The 17,436-nt window shown below is 40.8% G+C and overlaps 1 protein-coding gene across 1 annotated transcript in view; it reads left to right on the top strand.

Moving 5' to 3' along the window:
- Positions 1-11,574: 11,574 nt before the first annotated feature.
- LOC138980038 (uncharacterized) overlaps positions 11,575-17,436 on the top strand; it is a 33,269-nt gene continuing 27,407 nt past the window's right edge. The window contains exon 1 of the mRNA XM_070352833.1: positions 11,575-11,890. Within this exon, the coding sequence (XP_070208934.1) occupies positions 11,663-11,890 (228 nt within the window). The 5' untranslated portion in view covers positions 11,575-11,662. The remainder of the gene's footprint in view (positions 11,891-17,436) is intronic.

The following is a 17,436-nucleotide window of genomic DNA, read 5'->3' on the forward strand; positions in this document are numbered from 1 at the left end:
AAGTGAGGATGTCAACAAAGCCGCGGTGTTAGCTCCCTTGCATCAACGTTACATGTGTTGCCAAATCTATAAATAGGACGATCCAGATCAAAATGAAAATTAACATATCTCAACATTGAAGGGGTCCTAGACCACAATATTTTGCAGGGAACTTAATTTAGCATGTCTCCAGCTGTTGGTAAAGCAATTAGCGTGTATAGTCATCGAGTACATATGCCTTTAAAGTTGATAGTTTGCTACTTCTGAGACATATTGGGAACATGGTATGCAGTTGGTTATGTCGGTAACAAAATGTTGTTCTTGGTTGAGTTGTTGTATTTAAATCGCGAGCTCCGAAAACAAAGATATATTGTGGGCTTTAGATGTAAAGATGAATATTATAATTCTTAAAATTAGTCATACATTGATCAGGCCATGCTAACTTCCGCAGACGAGAGAGAGAGAGAGAGAGAGAGAGAGAGAGAGAGAGAGAGAGAGAGAGAGAGAGAGAGAGAGAGAGAGTCTCACACACACACACACACGCACACACACACACACACATACACACACACACACACACACACACACACACACACACACACACACACACACGTATAGAAAAAAGAGATACATTTAATTTGAATTGAACTTTATTTAACAAGGATTAAGATTTAAGGCACGCCTTTTCTTACAATATGTCCTTGGGACGCATAGACACACAATTATATGATTAAAACATTAAAAATTAAAAAGTTAAAAAGTTAACCAACAAAAGGAGGTCGAAAAAATTCAGCACGTGATAATAAAGATGACGATGATGATGATGATGATAAAGATGATGATGAAGATGCGGCACGAAGAGCATACATATGTGGTTATTCATAAAATCAAATACATACTATGCAGGTAATTATAAATACAAGCTGGTAGCAATCGAACATGTAGCAATAGTACAACACAAATATGTTCAGAACATACAATGCACAGCATATCTTTGACGTAATACTAAGTGTGGTAAATCAAAAGGCGTTAAACTACTCAGACATTAAGTGGTTTTTAACACATTTTTTTAAACTTTGTAATGGCTTTAAGTGCTTAAAGGATGATGGAAGCGAATTCCAAACTGAAGTACCCGAAAAAGCAAGACTGGTCTTATACAGGTCAATTCGTGGAATCGGTGGGATCAAGTTGACCGACTCATATCTGCGGGTAGCTTTATTAAATAATGATGTAATGTAAATCGGCACTTTACCGTAATACAATTTATGCATGAAAATGGCTTTGTTTAACTTGAGATGCTTTTCCAGTGGAAGAAAGTTAAGCATTTTTAATTTCATATCTGTTGATGCATTATCCTTTACGATGAGTTTGGCCGAGCGACGATAGAGAGAGTCTAACTTTTTCAAGTGGACATCACTGCTGCCATCCCAGAGCGTCGAAACATAATTAATGTGAGGCATTACATGAGCATGGTGGAACATTTCCAGAGTCCTTCTGTCCGTAAATTGCTTTAACTTGGATAGGAGGAAAACGTTATTGGCTACTTTCTTGCAAATATGCTGTAATTGTGCCTGCCACTTGAATTCACAATCAATAATTACCCCTAAAACGCGATGCTGTTGAACTTGTTCAATTGATTGCGTACCAATAGTAAGATTTAGTTTGAGTGGAGAAATCTGGTGTTTTTGTCTGGTTGCAATGACCATACTTTTAGTTTTTATTGGATGGACAAGCATAGCATTAGCACTACACCAGTTATTTGGTGTTTAACGTCGTGTTCAACCACGAAGGTTATATCGCGACGGAGAAATGTGCAGTGGCAGATCATTGAAATACAGACAGAACAAGATCGGCCCAAGCACAGAACCTTGAGGCACCCCGCATTTCACAGTCTCCTCAGTAGATGTTTTACAGTTTAGGGCAGTATATTGAGATCTGTCATGTAAATAGGAAGCAAAGAAGTTACACACTGAACTGTTTCTGACATACAACTGTAATTTCTTCAATAGAATTGAATGATCAACAAGATCAAACGCTGTTCTAAAGTCGAGAAACACAGCACCACTGATTTCAGATCGGTTTGTTGCAGACAACCAGGCGTCGCATAGCGTGGTAAGGGCACTGTGACAAGAGTGATTTGTTCGAAAACCAGACTGAAATTAATGGAAAAGGTTTCTGCTTTCTATGTACGCGAGCAAATGTTTGTGAATATGTTTTTCCAATGGTTTGGATAAAATGGATAATAAGGAAATGGGTCTAAAGTTATTAAATTTCCGCCTTTATGGAGTGGAATTACTTTTGCTCTTTTTAACAAAGTAGGTACAGTATTTTGCTTTATGCAGAGATTATACACATAGGTGAGTGGCTCCACAATATATGGTAGAGCTAGTTTGGTCAAGTAAGGAGGAATCTTATCAGGACCCATGGACTTTTTATTCTCAAGGCCTTCTAGCACCTTCCCTACCTCATGCACTGCCATGTCTGGAATAGTAAAAAAAAATTGTCTGGTTTACATTTCTGATTACAAAAATCATGTAATTTTGAGAAAGAGACTTCAATGTCAGAATCAGGACTGTCGCATTTTGCAGATTCATTTAGCCTATTGGCAAGGGACAAAAAATGGTTATTAACATCTTCAGGGGAGATGGTTGTGGCAGACCGATTTGAGTTCTGTTTAGATTTACCTAATATGTTATTAACAGCACGTCAAACAATATCTTTCTTGTCCTCGATTAATGTATTACAATAATTTGCTTTTGCTTGACGTGCTAATTCTGTCACTTTATTCCTTTGTTTCTTAAAATCAGACTTCATGTTGTTTGCTTTGTAAAAATCACGCAGGGACATGGCTTTTATAATCTGTTCCGTCAACCATGGGGGAAGAGATGGATATTTCACTCTGTGGTGACGTAGTGGGGCATGCTTATCCACTATAGGATAAAGTATATCTAAAAGGGCGCCCAACGCTTAGAGGAAAATGGTGCTAAACTGAGATAAAAGAAGAATTTGGTTTCATCAAACGTTTTAAAGCTTCTATATTCAATAGTTGTATGGCCCTTGTGCACCGGCTTAGGTAACTTGAACGACCAAGAACAAAATATTGAACAATGGTCACTGATGCTTGAAGGTACAGTTTTCACGTTTGACACCATGGAGGTATTATTAGTGTAAATGTGGTCAATCAACGTTGATGTTGTATCAGTCAATCTGGTTGAGGTGTTCACAAGTTGATGGAATCCAAAGAGAGATGTAACTGAGCGCCAGGCTGTCTGGGTTTTATGCAAGTCTATGTTAAAATCACCAAGTAACAAAACATTACGATTATTACATTTGATGTTATCCATCAAATCAATAAAATCGTCAGACCAAGCTGAATGGGATGCGGGATTTCTATATACAAAGCCGAGGAGAAAAGAATTCGAATTCTTATAAGAAATTTCAAGCCAAAGGCATTCAATACTGTTCACTTCCAGATCAGCCCTGCGCTTAACAAACTTTGCAATGGAATCATGGACATAAACAGCAAGACCAGTATGTTGTACTTCCATACTGTCGCGTCGGATAACAGAATAGTGAGGTATCCGCAACATATCATCACAGATGCGTGAGTCCAGCCTAGTCTCTGAAATCCCAAACAAATGGGTTATGGGAGAATGTTGATTTAATAACACGCAGAGATCAGGAATTTTGTTCAAGATATGATAAATGTTTAAGTGTCCGATATTCAATCCAGCGGCTGGAGCTAGTGCCGACATGCTTATAAATGTTAAGAGTACACGCAGAAGCAGACACAATCCGCACACACTGGACGTTGTAGAGTGAATGTTCAAGATTTGCCAGAAAAGGCAAAGTCCTTGTCGTCTACGAATTACACAATAGAGTTCTAAACAATGTGCTACGACGTGTCACTGGCAGGTCAGACGATATGGAGAAGTGCTAGAACCGAAGGGAAAGAAACACACTCTTTCCTCAGTGTCCACGTCACGTCACACAGACAGGCAGACCGAGTACAACGCAAGGCACAACTAAAAACACAGGTATAGTCACTGCACAAGGTGCAAAAACGCTTCGAACTTTATCGTAAGATTTTAAGCGTAACACAAGCTCTAGGTTGTATAACACTACTAAGAAAATTGAATCAAATAATGTTTGTCCAAGGTGACCCGGCGATCGCGCTCACACATACACACACACACACACACACAAACACACAAACACACACACACACATACACATACACTCGTGCACAGACACACACGTACACACACACACACACACACACACACACACACACTAGTTGCTGCATGTGATGCTGTGTGTGACTATGCACGGAGCAGATACAACGCTCAATACTGTTAAAAAACTGAAATATTCCGTCCAGTCCGAAGGTCGCCTAACTTACACAGCCTTCAGTTTTAAGCTTTTAACACATCAGCTGAGTTGAAATTAAATTCAGCAGCTGAACTGCATTTGCACTGAGCTGTGACGACAGGTGCGGCGGTTGGACACGGTCAGCTGACTGGCTGTAGACAGGTGGGGGTCCGGGGGGAGGGACCGCAAACTGCTGATGACTGGTTGAGCGAATTTGCGGACAGGGGCGAAGGGGCGGCGCAATTGCGCTGCTTGCGTATTGCCAAATTGGTTGCGTTGGCGTGGTCACTGCATGCGCCAGTTGACCGACAGACTCTCGTGTAGACTGGGTGGGCGGGTAGGTAAATGGAGGGGGCAGGTTAACTGGGGTACGGGTGGGAATAAGTGAAGGGTAGTGGTGGGAGGACGGCGGGGGTGGAGAACCGCAGCGCAGAACCGCGTGAGGTGACATGCGACTCATTTCGTGGTGGAGGTTCACAAATTATAGCAGTCGTATTGCCTTGAATTGATTCTGAGAGAGAGACAGGGAGAGAGACCGAGAGAGAGGAGGGGGGGGGGAGAAAGAGAAAGAGAGAGAGTAGGGAGAGGGGAGCCTTCACGGTTGAAAAGAAAAATGCACAGTCACTTTTTTGTCTTTGCAAAATTCCACACAAAGTCCACAAGCCTTGATGTTTAGGACATCAAAACGTGCATGAGCGAAAATCGAAGAATTGCAGTGAATGCCCGGAAGAACAGGCCTTGTAATTTCAAAATCGATCATTTCTCTTTCCTTCCGGTCTCTTTGTGTGATGCATGCCTTTGGTTTTCTCTCAACCTGTCCTCTATTTTGTTTTTTGTTTTCCTTCTTTTTTTTCTTTTTTTCATTTTGTTTCTGTCTCCGCTGTTTGTAAGTAGTCAATGTTTGTTTGTTTGTTTGTTTGTTTGTTTGCTTAACGCCCAGCCGACCACGAAGGGCCATATCAGGGCGGTGCTGCTTTGACATATAACGTGCGCCACACACAAGACAGAAGTCGCAGCACAGGCTTCATGTCTCAACCAGTCACATTATTCTGACACCGGACCAACCAGTCCTAGCACTAACCCCATAATGCCAGACGCCAGGCGGAGCAGCCACTAGATCGCCAATGTTAAAGTCTTAGGTATGACCCGGCCGGGGTTCGAACCCACGACCTCCCGATCACGGGGCGGACGCCTTACCACTAGGCCAACCGTGCCGGTAGTAGCCAATATGAAGAAATTATTAGCGTCCAAGTCGCAAATCCATAGTGGTTGTATTGCCTTGAATCGACTCTGAGATCAAAACACAGCAATACATGCAAACGTTTTCTTTTTTAGATAAAGAGGAACATTGAACTTCAAGAGGGTACCAAATGAGCTTTACCATATGTGACCCTCCACCACGGAATGAGTCGCATGTTACCTTTTCATGATTTTCATATTTTTACATTTTCTGAAAGAGGTTGTTATTCTCTATCCAGTGGTGAAAACCGTTTTAGAAAAGAGTGAACAATTTTCGAGTTATAAGCCTGTGACTATGGTGACCCTCACACTCTTACTAGACACCCCCCGGACTTATAGTATGCCCAGCGCAGAACCGCGTGGGGTGATATGCGACTCATTTCGTGGTGGAGGGTCACAAATTTTAGCAGTCGTATTGCCTTGAATCGATTCTGAGATACAAACACACAGCAATTAATGCCTGCACAGTTTTTCCTTGTTAGATAAAGGGGAACGTTCAAGTACAAGAGGGTCACAAATAACCTATACCATATACATGTTGTTCCAAGATCATTAAAATGATGCAGGACAAAAGTCACATTTGTCGCAAATATCGACAGGTATCTCAACTTACATGCGATCAACCAGTAGTGAGGCTCTTGTGCAGCTTTTATTGACGGGGAACACCTGCTAAAATGTTCCCTAAATTACACAAGCTACATGCCCTGGACTGTGTGTGTGCCCATCAAATCATGTTACACCCGAAAAACCATAGCGTCAGATTAATGCTCGATCAAGAGTATTCAGAGATGATACATTTCCTCCTGGTGGATTTCCTGCTTTTTTAAGCCTCGTGGCCCTATGTTTGGTACATGAACTGGTAAAAAAAAAGTGCATTCATCATTATTTTGTATGAATCATTCGATGTCTTCTGTTTGTTCAGGAATAGAAAAATCTATGCAAATCTTAATTAACATTGTTGTTCTAACTTTGAAACCAAACTGTCAAAGTTATTCCTCATTTTTGGCAATTGTCCATTCCGTTTGGACATTGTCCAGTCCCATCTCTGCCACTGTAGAAGCAAACTACACCAAACACGAAAATATATGGCACAACTTCAAGTCTGACGAAAATTTTTCGTGCAGTCTGCCTGCGATCGAAACAGATTAAAGTAATCCTTAAGAAATCCTACTTCGAAACAGCTTTTCAATTGCAATATTTCTATAATTGCATGCCAGGTGATCCACCTGGATAGGGGGTGATTGATCAATCAATCAATCAATGAGTCTTATATCGCGCATATTCCGTGGGTACAGTTCTAGGCGCTCTGCAGTGATGCCGTGTGAGATGAAATTTTATACGGCCAGTAGATTGCAGCCATTTCGGCGCATATTTACCTTTCGCGGCCTATTATTCCAAGTCACACGGGTATAGGTAGACAATTATTAACTGTGCCTAAGCAATTTTGCCAGGAAAGACCCTTTTGTCAATCGTGGGATCTTTTAACGTGCACACCCAATGTAGTGTACACGGGGGGAGGTTCGGACACCGAAGAGAGTCTGCACACAATGTTGACTCTGTGAAAAAAAATTACCGCCGAACCTGGGATCGAACTCACGCTGACAGCGGCCAACTGAATACAAATCCAGCGCGCTACCAACTGAGCTATATCCCCGCCGATTGATAGTGCACTGTCAATGTTATAGTCAGCCATATAGACGTGAACAAGAATTCAGACAGGAAAAAAGGAAAGAGAAACTGCCAGTTATTTTATTCCAACGACATTTCGTGTGAGTAATGAGTATTTTCCGTTCGTTTGGTTTATTTGTTAAGTATAATGAAAGATAATGAAATTGAGCCAAAATTCGTCTGAAACTGCTCGTCTTTTGCAGCTATCGTTTCGCCAAACGTCAGAAAACGTCACTTTATTTTTTGCTTATTAGTCAAGACACAGTTAGGACATATACGAAAATTGCATTTTCCTCGACTGAAATTAGGAGATGCATTTGTAACCAACTGTTACCAACTGTCACCAAAAGTCAGTCACACTGGAGTGAGTTTGAGCTTAAAGTAATAAACAGATTTAAAACAAAAAAAGAGTTATGTACTCACCGATACAACATAAACAGAATATATGTTACATGTATAACATAAATGTTATTTGCTAAACACAAGGTTTGTAAGAGCATTCCAGGTGACACAAGGGGTCAGACCCTATCACTAACAGTTCTCTACAACTCAAAAGTGTCCATTGGGCTATAAATAGCTCAGGATTGGCAGACAACTCTGCAGAGCAGCTGCCGTGAAAGGGGGACTACTGCGTCACCCTGTGAGAATTGTTTGAATGTGTAAATTTATTATGCAGATGTTGTTAGCCTCTGAGGAGTATTTTTGCACAGTTTTGTTCAGGATAGTGTGTGTGTTTCAACGACTAGGATCGATATGTCGATCCTTATATAACATATTCACTGTTGAACAAAATAATATCCATCGGTTCCAGTGATGAAATCACAACCTTTTTCATTTCAATAATCTGAAATACTTGAATCGTAGTAGAGCATGGGAACATGTGGACAGAGATCTCACAATAACTAGCGGACAGGTATACGTCTCATTTCTCACCGGTCATCCACATAAGCCATTTTGCACAGTAACAGACACAGACAAAAGGGTATCAACAGTCTCATTACAGCTCGAACGATCAAAACGTATATACTTATAACAGTTAAACTGATATAATTAAGAGTTTATGTCTCTTTTAGTTTAAATAATCATATCAGTTCTAAACGTCTTTGCGACGAATGATCAAATAAAAACAATAACTCTGCATTATGACTGTCTCTGAAGTCTCAAACCAACGTCAGGACAAGGCAAAACAACATTCTACGAATCTTTGTCTTTCCCAAACAATCTCAATCAGCAGGAATTCCAAACATTTGTCCTGGCCACAACCTCGCTCACGTGGAATAAAAACTCTCGTAGACAAAAAAAAACTTCATCAAACAGTGCCAACAAACTGTGTGGGAGAGAAAAAGAAAGATGTAATCTCGTCATCGGTCCATAAAGTCAGGTCAAAGCTAAAATGTCAAAGAGAAAATCGACAAATCAAACCTCGTGCATTTTGATGTCGGCGTTTTGTTTGATCAAAGTCTGCGTGATTGGCTCGTGAGCACACGTCACTCCGTGTCCATGCATTTTGCGGTCTGGTCTAGCGGAGAGTCTGATGAAGATGACATGACAAGTGGCTTGTCAATTTGCTGTGATTTTGTTTGGGCTTCTCTGTTTGTTTGGAGGAGGCTGAAAGCTTTTTGTTGGCATTAAATTGCGTACTTAAGGCGATGTGAGGCACTAAAATGAACAAAATGAAACTTGGAAAATACATGGAGTAACTTAGTTTGTTGGGTAGTTATTGAAGTGACTTATATAAAGAAATGACAAATTTGCAAAAAATATAGGATATAGATTGCCGTCGCTATGCAAAACTGGCATAAACAGCACCATATTGGATTTCTAGGAAACGGTTTTACAGCAACAGCATACATCAGAAACGCTTAATATTTGGCACAAAGATACACAAGACTTGTATCTACAATCATATAGAACGATATTATGACAAAAGACTACAGATGATTTTATATTATTTTTTGAAATAAGGATTAATGAATATGCGGTTAAAAATTCATTAATCCTTATTACAAAAATTGTTATAAATTTAACTGTAGTCTTTTGTCAAAACATTGTTCTATATGATTGTAGATAAAAGTCTTGTGTATCTTTGTGTCAAATATAACATGCATTTCTTATGTATGATGTCGCTGTAAAACCCGTTTCAAAGAAATCCAATATGGCGGCTGTTTTCTGTAATTACGTCTGTTGTGAAGGTTTTTACTGACAGTGTTTGTACAATTGTTTTCCTGTCATTACGCGGCAATAACTAACGCATATACCTTTATATACCTTTATATACCTTTACTTTTTAGATGATCGGGGTCTTCGGTGGTTGGATTTTGTTTTTTGGTTTTTTGTTTTTTTGTTTTTTTGAGGAGGCTAAAATCTTTTTCTGGTTTTAAATTGTGCAATCACGCCGAAGGTTTCTTTGTGACGGTTTTTCTGACAGCATTAGTACAGTTCACGCGGCAATAACGAAGGTATACATTTAGTAATTTTTTTATTTATTTTTTTGACGATCTGGGTCTGAGTGCAAAGTTATGAGGCGCTTTTCGATTTACCTTCGTTTTGTTTGTTTGGGTTTCCCTTCTGGTTTGTTTGTAGGAGTCTGTGTTGTTTTAGAACGTTGTAATTAAGTTGTTTTTGTATTTTTGCGGTTCACGATGATAGCATCGTGCTTGGAAATGTTTAACTCACCTGCGCACACGGCATGCAACAGAGACAGTCTTTAAGATTTAGACGATCACTTCTTGCATGATATGGTTTGGTTTTGGGGGTTGATTAAAGCTTCTCTGTTATAGTTATTAAACACTTTGTGCGTTCTGTATTGTCCGTTTCGTACTTCTGTGAGGGTTTGAAATAAATCAAATAAGCAATTAATTACCTAACTAATAACCTAATAATTACCTACGTAAGTCACTCGCTCACTCAATTACTTTCTAACTTGCTTTCTAACTTGCTCATTTACTAACAAAACCACGTGCTAACTAAATTCTAAAATCACAAACACATTAACATGACCGTAGAAAAGAAACCGTTTTCAACAGGCACGACACTTATTATAATGACATCACTCCAGGCATTAGAAACAAAGAAATCCAAACTTGACTAAATGTAAAAAGTCTTCATAACAGATTTTTTTCAAACGGAAAGTGGTTTCAAGATACGAACCTGCGTCATCGTAGATTTAATTCGTCCGATTTCATTTCATTTTTCGAATCTTTTTTGCGTTCATAGACGCAGGGAATTTCAAACTGGGTCAGAAGTAGGAGCACATCTGTAATGTCAGGCGCAAATATCGATTGAAAATGAAAAGCTGTTTTCTAAAATTGGTCAACATGACACAAGCGAACAAGGTCTTTTAATCTGTTGGCCTTATTCTGTGGCAGAATAGATCATAGAAGCCTCTAACATTTTGTTTTAATTCAAGTTTTTCTTCCTTGTTTTTTGTGATTTTGTTTCCTTTCATCTAATGTTGTTGTTTTTTCTTTTAGTTTCACTTATAAATAATCTGACGGAAAAAGATGAACATAGGTTCTACAGGGCTGGATTTATTCAAATCACGCAGTCGCAGTGACACGCAGTTGCAGTCGCAGACTACGTCACATTTTTGCCGGCATGGTACAGAAATATCATAATGTTTTTTTAAAAGCGCAATATTGCTGTGTGCATGCGTCACACTGACAGAGTAATAGGAGTAATAGGGTGTCGCGTTTCAAGTATCAACACTGTCCTCTTGCACGTGTGTGTTTTTTGTCTTGGGCGCAAACACCATTGTTCAAAACTAAATCACTGCGGGTTGCTAGATGACAAACTCAATACGGCGGTAATCTTGAACTTTAGTGTGTTAAATTCATAGCTCATAATTCAGAGGCCTTTAAGTCTCCAAATGTGTAGAACCTGCACTTGTAATCATAACAAGTCATTGTAGATCCCTTTGCAGTTACGGAATGAACTCCGATGAACTGTACGAATGCATTTCGTTTACATGGGTCAAAGAAGGAATTATCCGTATGAGGGAACAAGGGAGACAACTCTTTCGTGTAAATGATGTCCCATGGTTGACAACGTACACCATTTTCGGTGCATTTTCGTCGATTGAACAACCAAACTAATTAATTATGCTTAAGTTTGGAGCTCAATCCGTCAATTAATTTCACGACAAATGTTCTTTGGCTTGCTTTCATGGACTTGTATCAAAAATAGGTAAAGAATGTCACTGGATTCTGAGCTATGAATTTAACACGCTAAAGTTCAAGATTACCCAATACGGCAATAACGAAGGCATACCTTTAGTTTTTGAAGAAAAACTCAACACAAAGTCTCATCTTCCAGCTCGTCTGACTAAACCTGCATCTACGTCTGCACCAACTCAATACGTCTCTACAACGAAAGATCAACCAAGAACAATAACTCTGCTATCAACATGTCTCGGAAGTCCCGAACCAGTGTCAGTACTGAAGACTCTTTGAGTAACTCTGCTATTTCTTCGTCGTCATCGAGGTCTCGGAAATCTGGGTCCAGCACCAGCAACAGAAAGCTCTCCACGCCAGACATGCTGTCGGTGGACAATAGTTGCAGACGTAACCAGTTCGCGGTGTCCAGAAGTCGGTCGTCTGAAGCCAGCTGCGCCAGTACTGAGACCGAACCTGAGGTAGGATTCTGATTTGAAGATTGTGTCTCATGTTTTGCTTTTTTCATTTTTTTTTCATTTCCGGAAGGGGAAGTATCCTCAATGTTCTTTGTGTGGTTGTTGGGTGTGTGTGTGTGTGTGTGTGTGTGTGTGTATGTGTGTGTGTATGTGTGCTCACGTTATATATATATACGTGGGTCCATATAATGGCAGATTTGGTTGTCTGTTTATGTGTGTGTAGGCTATGTGGTTACAAAACTTAAACCTTCCGGAATGTTCTAGTTAAGAATGGTTTAACTTTGTCGAAGAGGCTGTATATCTTGTTGTTTGGTTGTGTTGTTTTGAAGGAGATCAAGATTTGATATCATAACTGTGATGAGACATTAGCTTTAAAGAAACTTCTACAGTTTTACTGTGATAGGTCTAAACGAAAATAGTTGTCAACCACAAACTATAAGAAAGGAAACAATCTTGTGAAGCGGTCCTACATAGCCACATTCACAAAACAACAAAATATGTATGTGCTTTTATGTCTGTCTTGTCGCTTAGTTTTGTCTTTCTCGCTGCCTGTCAATGTCGTAGGTTGGGTGGTTGAGTGTATAACTGTCTGTCTGTAGACCTGTACGGCTTTGTAAATTTTACATTTTCATGTTTTAACACCCCCCCCCACACACATACACACACACACACACCACCCACCCCTCCCTTCTCACACCTCGATCTGTCGAGAGACTGGAACTGAGAGAATGAGCGCAGTGATGGAATTGTAATTGTTTGTTTGTTTGTTCGTTCATGGGCTGAAACTCCCACGGCTTTTACGTGTATGACAGTTTTACCCCGCCATTAAATTTTAGGCAGCCATACGCCGCTTTTGGAGGAAGCATGCTGGGTATTTTCGTGTTTCTATAACCCACCGAACTCTGACACGGATTACAGGATCTTTTTTGTGCGCACTTGGTCTTGGTGCTTGCGTGTAGACACGGGGGTGTTCGGACACCGAGGAGAGTCTGCACGCAAAGTTGACTCTGAGAAATAAATCTCTCGCCGAACATGGGGACGAACTCACGCTGACAGCGGCCAACTGGATACAAATCCAGCGCGCTACCGACTGAGCTACATCCCCGCCGATGGAATTATAATGAACTGCAACTCGATTCCTCATCAAAACATGTACTGCTGGAACAGTACCAGACCCCCACATATCCGCCCCCCCCCCCTGCTGCACCCATGATTTGACCATGTTTGGAAAGTTTATCTTACAATTGTTAGCCTACTGTCAAAAGCTTGTTTCATGTTTTGCCGCGTAAGTGGTTTCTTTTCCAACTACCCAGTGTACAACTACTTCTGGGGATATAGCTCAGTTGGTAGCGCGCTGGATTTGTATTCAGTTGGCCGCTGTCAGCGTGAGTTCGATCCCAGGTTCGGCGGAAATTTATTTCACAGAGTCAACTCTCTTCGGTGTCCGAACCTCCCCCCGTGTACACTACATTGGGTGTGCACGTTAAAGATCCCACGATTGACAAAAGGGTCTTTCCTGGCAAAATTGCTTAGGCATAGTTAATAATTGTCTACCTATACCCGTGTGACTTGGAATAATAGGCCGTGAAAGGTGAATATGCGCCGAAATGGCTGCAATCTACTGGCCGTATAAAATTTCATCTCACACGGCATCACTGCAGAGCGCCTAGAACTGTACCCACGGAATATGCGCGATATAAGACTCATTGATTGATTGATTGATTGATTGATTGATTGATTGATTGATTGATTAATGTACATGGCCTCTCTTTATTGTTTCCGATAACAACATGACGGTGATTACAATCGGTCTTTCGGTTGAGCCTGACATTGACCCTCTGTGTAAATGTCAGCTAGATTATGAATATTGGCACGTCAAAGCACTGGAGAACTCTTCGGTGTTTTGTTCAAGCTGTCATCCGTCTCGACTAAGCGATTGTTTGCACCACCCAGTGATGGCGCTAGTACTTTTTCAAACCGGTACGCAAACTTGTATGATGCAAACAGTCCAGAAAAAACCCAGTGGGATGGTCATGGGAACCAGTTAGAGTCCAACTCAGAGTACTGGTTTTATTGTTCTACCAGCGAAAAAAAAACCTGGTTGTTCTAAAAATCAACCGGGAGTTCATACCGGAGACAGAACTGTCGGAATAGACGATTTTCGGAAATAAATCCGTCGGGTTTATAATTATTTGTTACTTCGTCGGACGTCTTCCCGTCCATGTACGTTTCACACACACACACACACACACACACACACACACACACACACACACACACACACACACACACACACACACACACACACACACACACACACACACACACACACACACACACACACACACCCTCGCTAGTGATTGGCCCCTCCGATATTTGGCAGAGGTTTTTTAAAGAAAGGCCACTCTCCCACAGCACATACAAACCCGACGGAGTTATTTTCGGAGTTCGTCCATTCACAAGATGGGAGCTCGGTAGCTCGATCAGTTTGCAGAGCACTGCACTGGTCGGAATCACGGGTTCAAATCTGGGCCAAGACGAACACGGGTCAACTTCACGTGCAGACTCAGAGGGACGGTATCCATGTCCCACCCCCGTGTCAACACTGTGGCCCGTAAAAGACCAAGTGCACGCATGTGGATGATTACACCTACAGATGCAGACACCTGTTGCCCTGCTATCATTCCACTGGGAGACCCGGATTTCCCAGCGATTTTCCAGCGATGGTACTATCTATTTAAGTAATAAAACAAGTCGCGTAAAGGCGAAAATACAACATTTAGTCAAGTAGCTGTCGAACTCACAGAATGAAACTGAACGCAATGCAATTTTTCAGCAAGACCGTATGTACTCGTAGCATCGTCAGTCCACCGCTCATGCTCATGGCAAAGGCAGTGAAATTGACAAGAAGAGCGGTTTAGTAGTTGCGCTGAGAAGGATAGCACGCTTTTCTGTACCTCTCTTCGTTTTAACTTTCTGAGCGTGTTTTTAATCCAAACATATCATATCTATATGTTTTTGGAATCAGGAACCGACGCTGAAAGTGTTTTTGAATTGATTTCAAAAATTTAATTTTGATGATAATTTTTATATTTTTAATTTTCAGAGCTTGTTTTTAATCCAAATATAACATATTTATATGTTTTTGGAATCAGAAAATGATGGAAAATAAGATAAACGTAAATTTGGATCGTTTTATAATTTTTTATTTTTTTTTACAATTTTCAGATTTTTAATGACCAAAGTCATTAATTAATTTTTAAGCCACCACGCTGAAATGCAATACCGAAGTCCGGGCTTCGTCGAAGACTACTTGACCAAAATTTCAACCAATTTGGTTGAAAAATGAGAGCGTGACAGTGCCGCCTCAACTTTCACGAAAAGCCGGATATGACGTCATCAAAGGTATTTATCGACAAAAAGAAAAAATCTTCCAAGGATATCAATCCCAGGAACTCTCATGTAAAATTTCATAAAGATCGGTCCAGTAGTTTGGTCTGAATCGCTCTACACGCACGCACGCACGCACGCACGCACACACGCACACACACACATACACACACACACACACACACACACACACACACACACACACACACACACACACACGCACACACACACATACACCACGACCCTCGTTTCGATTCCCCCTCTATGTTAAAACATTTAGTCAAAACTTGACTAAATGTAAAAAAGAAAACGAAAAAAGTTGACAAAACATCGAACGCGATCGCTGTCTCTCCATCTGTTCGATGAATACCAGACGATTACTGATACATCTGTATAATTATACCACCAACGTGTTGAAAGTGAAACTGTCCCTCTTAATAAATGTCAGCTAGATTCTCACGTCAATACACTGCATAGTTCTTCCGTGTGCTGTGAAATGGCAACGACCTGTGTGTGTGTGTATGTGTGTGTGTGTGTGTGTGTGTGTGTGTGTGTGTGTGTGTGTGTGTGTGTGTGTGTGTGTGTCTGTCTGTGTGTGTGTCTGTTTGTAAGGGTGTGTGGGTGTTTGTCTGACTATGTGCGTGTGAGTGTGTGCTTTTTTGTGTATGAATAATATGTGTGTGTACGTGTGTGTGTGTGTGGGGGTGTGTGTGTGTGTGTGTGTCATGTGTGTGTGTGTGTGAGAGAGAGAGAGAGAAAAAAAGAGAGAGAGAGAGAGAGAGAGAGAACTCGAACTCGAACTCGAAAACTTTATTACCGAGGGATGATAGCATTAGGTCCATATGGTCCTTTCTTACAGCTAGTCCCTACTATGATACACACATGAAACAAAGAACACATTGAAGAATAAAAAATAAAAAATAAATCACACACAAAAAATCAAATAAAACAAAATTATGTAGGGAAAAGTATAACAAAGTAAATACTTTGCTTTGCATCTACATGAGTCTGCATCTACATGAGTCAAGCCCTTGTATTTGAGTTCAAATACATAACCCAGAGAGAGAGAGAGAGAGAGAGAGAGAGAGAGAGAGAGAGAGAGAGAGAGAGAGAGAGAGAGAGAGAGAGAGAGAGAGAGAGGGAGAGAGAGAGAGAGAGAGAGAGAGTGTGTACGGACAGCCTTGCAAATGTCAACATCGTTTGAAAAGTATGCAAGCCATGTCGAGAACCGTTATTATTCCTTGCAATCCCAGTCGCGTTGAGCCAAATCGCGGTACTTATGAACTTGGAATAGATAGATAGATAGATAGATAATTTATTGCCAAGTGTACAATACATGAATGAACATAAAAAATACACGAGGAAAGCAGCTTGCTGTGTGATAAAAACAAAAATAAATAGCATTCATACATCACTGGCGCATAGCATCATACATACATGGGTAAGACAATTTGGTATCACAGTAACTAATAAATATGTTAGGCGCGTTTGATCGATCTGCGCGATCGCGCGATCGCGCTGCGCGTTTGGTGGATCGATCAAACGCGCACACATCGATCGATGTGTGCGCGTTTGATCAATACAAAGAATACAAGAATCGTTAAAACGCGCAGCTCTTATATACTTGCGCATTTGGACGATCCGTCTCACAAATCACCATACTACGCACACACACGTCTGCTGGCAATGACCGGAAGTTATGACCGGAAGTAGGCCTAGCTATAAGTGTCTAAACAACAATCTGTAAGACATTTTAAAAAAGAAGAAAAAATGGGATTATAGTGTACCAAACACTTAGACTACCTCAAAGACATCACATCACAGGTATATATATGCGTCGAGGTTGCACCTGATCATCCATTTCACATGTATTAGCTCATTGAGTGTTTAATTGTCCTTTAATAGCAAATGATTTAAAAGTTCAGCTGTTTTCATGAGATGTCAGAGGGATGGACAGAGATGAGGAAGGAGGGATTGGGGGGAGAGACTGAGAGACTAAGAGAGAGACTGAGAGAGAGAGAGAAAGTGTGTGTGTGAGAGAGAGAGAGAGAGAGAGAGAGAGAGAGAGAGAGAGAGAGAGAGAGAGAGAGAGAGAGAGAGAGAGCAGAGAGGAGAGGGACACGGAGAAGAGAGAGAGAGAGAGACTGAGACTAAGAGAG

Source organism: Littorina saxatilis, linkage group LG11 (assembly GCF_037325665.1).
Source record: "Littorina saxatilis isolate snail1 linkage group LG11, US_GU_Lsax_2.0, whole genome shotgun sequence".
In the NCBI taxonomy this organism is placed as follows: domain Eukaryota; kingdom Metazoa; phylum Mollusca; class Gastropoda; order Littorinimorpha; family Littorinidae; genus Littorina; species Littorina saxatilis.